Here is a 3,073-nt window from a genome sequence, read left to right as displayed (position 1 = left end):
TTATAGCATCCTGCTTTTCCAACCAGGGCTGTGGCTTAGCAAGTAATAATAATAATAATAATAATAATAATAATAATAATAATAATAATAATACATAAATGGTAACGTTGGTAAGATTGTACAAATGTTTTTTTTTTATCAGATCTTCATCCCTTTTCAGTAACTTTCTCCTTTTTTTTTGTTGTAATTACTATCCACAGACTCTTTATTTTCTTCAATCGTAATCATGAAAATAAAAGCAATCTGATAGGCCCACAAAAACACTGTTAAAATGTTTTATTTCGAAAATATAAATAAAGGTAAAACACTAATTTCCAGTAATTTTCCAGTTTGAACAATCTCTTCATTCATTTTACTTTAACAATTTTTAACCGGCCTGTTTGTTTGTTAATCCGCAAAATACCAGAAGTATTTATAAAAAGCTTTCAACGGAAGAGCTGGTTATGTGATAGGGATTCAAACCTGATAGTTTTTTTCCTTATTTATGACGTCGATGGAGGTTTGCGCATTTCTTTTGCTTTTATCTTATTACAAACTTGAAATTAAATTTGTATTTTTTGTATGTTATGGAAATATAACAAATCTAAAACGTTATAGATTCAAATTTACAATTTTATTGGTCATTCGCTGCAATAATTGTTTACATGAACAATGTATAACCAATTTTTTTCATAACTGAAAAAGTGTAACATGAAAATCAAATGACTTAGTTATCTTTTTAAAAGTTACACTTGTAGAGTATTTGTCACATTAATTACTAAAAGTTGACATTGAACTATGAGTTTTCATGAATTAATTTGATTCAAAAAGGGTGAGAAGCAACGATGACGTAAATGGAGACAAAGAGTCCAATAACTGTAGGGAAGAAAATTTTAGCAATCAAACTGACGCGTTCAAACCAATGAATGTGGTTGAGGTTCGACGATTTCTCAAACTTCAAAATTGCACCAATTTTTTCATTACTCATTGGCTCGACCTTCAAGATGTTTTCCTTATCTTGAGATTTCCTCAACAGCCAATGCAATGCAGTGTTGGTGAGGCAAATAAGAAAGGCGATAACGATGCAAAAAGCCAACCAAATGTCAATCAGTGTGAAGTAAGCAACGCGTGCCATGGATGCCGAAGCCGTTGACAAGAACGTCGACAGGACGAGCAGCGATGTTAGAGCCACCATGATTCGGTCTGTGAAGTCGTCCTTTTCGAAGAATAGAGTAAAATAAGAGATGATAGACAGAAGCATCGTTGGCATATAGATACTGAGCAGGTAATAACCGTATTGGTGAGCGAAGGTGGTGACGAGAAGGACGTTGTGCCCGGAGAAGGGTATGGTGCTGTTTCGTAGCTCGAGTCCTATGTGGACCACCGAATACTCCAAGAGATTGGCTCTGTAAGGCGGTTCAATAGTGTTCAGGTGACCCACGCGAAGGATGGTTCCCGGCCCCGAATTGAATTTGATGAAGAGGGGACATTGCTGCGTGTCAAAGGGAAACATGTGGAGGCTGGGGTCGAATATGTGCTTGACGTAGGCCTTGATCATCAACAGCTGAGTGACGGATTTCGACGAATAGTGTAAGCCTAGAAAAGTATAAACTAAGAATCAATATTCTTTGACCTTAGAGGAGAAACAGAATAGCAAAATTAAAGCTTATTGTTTGCAATTTATCCTACTATTCATTTCAGTTTTCATTAATAATTGCTCAATTTCATTCTGTAATGTATATTCTAGAAAAACAATCTGTAGAATTAGGAAGAATATAGAAATAGATTATATATACTTCAAAATCAAATTATAAAAGCATGATGGAAATATTTCTCTCTCTCTCTCTCTCTCTCTCTCTCTCTCTCTCTCTCTCTCTCTCTCTCTCTCTCTCTCTCTCTCTCTCATTAAAATTAAAATCTTTCTTTACACTAATAATTAATTCATTCTGTCTTTGTCGTCCGAAGGATAAATTGAAATTTTACCGAATATATTCCTTTTCACTTTTCCAGTCTGGAAACTATTTGCTTTATCTTGCAAAACTAAATTCTGCAACCTCATATTCCATTTAATAAAGTTTCACTTCAAGTCCAATTATAATAATTATAAACTAAGAATTTTTCAGCCCGCAAAGCAGTTACTCTATGTCGCATTGGCATTTTTAATAATCTGTAATTATGTATAGTAACTCCACTTTAAACCACTTAATATTTTGAGTTCAGAGAATCTATTAAAGGCTTCATTCATTATTTATCGATTGTGCTATTTATTGCAGTATAAAGGGTGAAAGCCAAAGAATTTATAATGCACGACTAACAGGGTATAACATTGAATATTCGAATCGAAAAATATATTAATTTTCTAGATGTCCTTTTTTTCTGCGAGTAACACAAACGCCTAGCTCAATTTTATAAAACTATATATCATGAATGACATACATCAATCACCTAGAGGTTTATATAACAAATGTAATACTTTTAAAACTTATAAATTTACCTTCTGAAACTATTGCCAGATTATCTGGTATTGCATCACCAGTCTTCTCAAGCATCAACATCCTATCTGTGATTTTCAATTCAGCTTCTGCGCCAAGGAAACTCTTCATTGTAATCCCGGGCGTCCACACTGGCAGAGAGTCACCGGATCCAATCACATTTTCTTCCGGCGTATTCTTCAAGTGTTTGTAAAGTACTCTTGGGTCTTCCCACCTGATTAGTAGGATAAGATCTAGCTCTGCTTCCATGCTTTTAATATCTATGCTTCGATAGTTGATGATGGAGACGCCGCATTCAATTTCGAAAGGTTGATCGTCAGTAGAGGGAGGGGGAGTTAGTGTGTAGGGAGCTGGGAAATAGGTTTTGTTGAAACACTGTGACTCATCAAGACCATCTGGGCAGTCAGCCTTTTGGTCACACACTTGAGCAATGTGTATGCACTGCAAGTCCCCACATGTGAATTGTGTACTTAGGCATTTTGTTAATAATAAAGGTATTTCTTGGGTATACAGGAAACACTTTTCATCATGTACTGTCCATTTCATAACTCCAAATGGAAGAGGATTCATTTCAGAGCTTAATTCAGCCTTACTGCCATTCC

At 35.1% G+C, this 3,073-nt stretch overlaps 1 protein-coding gene across 1 annotated transcript in view; it reads right to left on the bottom strand.

Moving 5' to 3' along the window:
* Positions 1-631: 631 nt before the first annotated feature.
* LOC137655087 (uncharacterized) overlaps positions 632-3,073 on the bottom strand; it is a 31,556-nt gene continuing 29,114 nt past the window's right edge. The window contains exons 3-4 of the mRNA XM_068388982.1: positions 2,474-3,073; positions 632-1,575 (exon numbers count right to left, since the gene is read on the bottom strand). The exon at positions 2,474-3,073 is cut by the window's right edge and continues 957 nt beyond it. Coding sequence (XP_068245083.1) covers positions 803-1,575; positions 2,474-3,073 — 1,373 coding nt within the window. The 3' untranslated portion in view covers positions 632-802. The remainder of the gene's footprint in view (positions 1,576-2,473) is intronic.

Source organism: Palaemon carinicauda, chromosome 16, assembly GCF_036898095.1.
Source record: "Palaemon carinicauda isolate YSFRI2023 chromosome 16, ASM3689809v2, whole genome shotgun sequence".
Taxonomy (NCBI): Eukaryota; Metazoa; Arthropoda; class Malacostraca; order Decapoda; family Palaemonidae; genus Palaemon; species Palaemon carinicauda.
The sequence above is the reverse complement of the archived record's forward strand: the minus strand, read 5'-3'. Positions and strand labels throughout refer to the sequence as shown.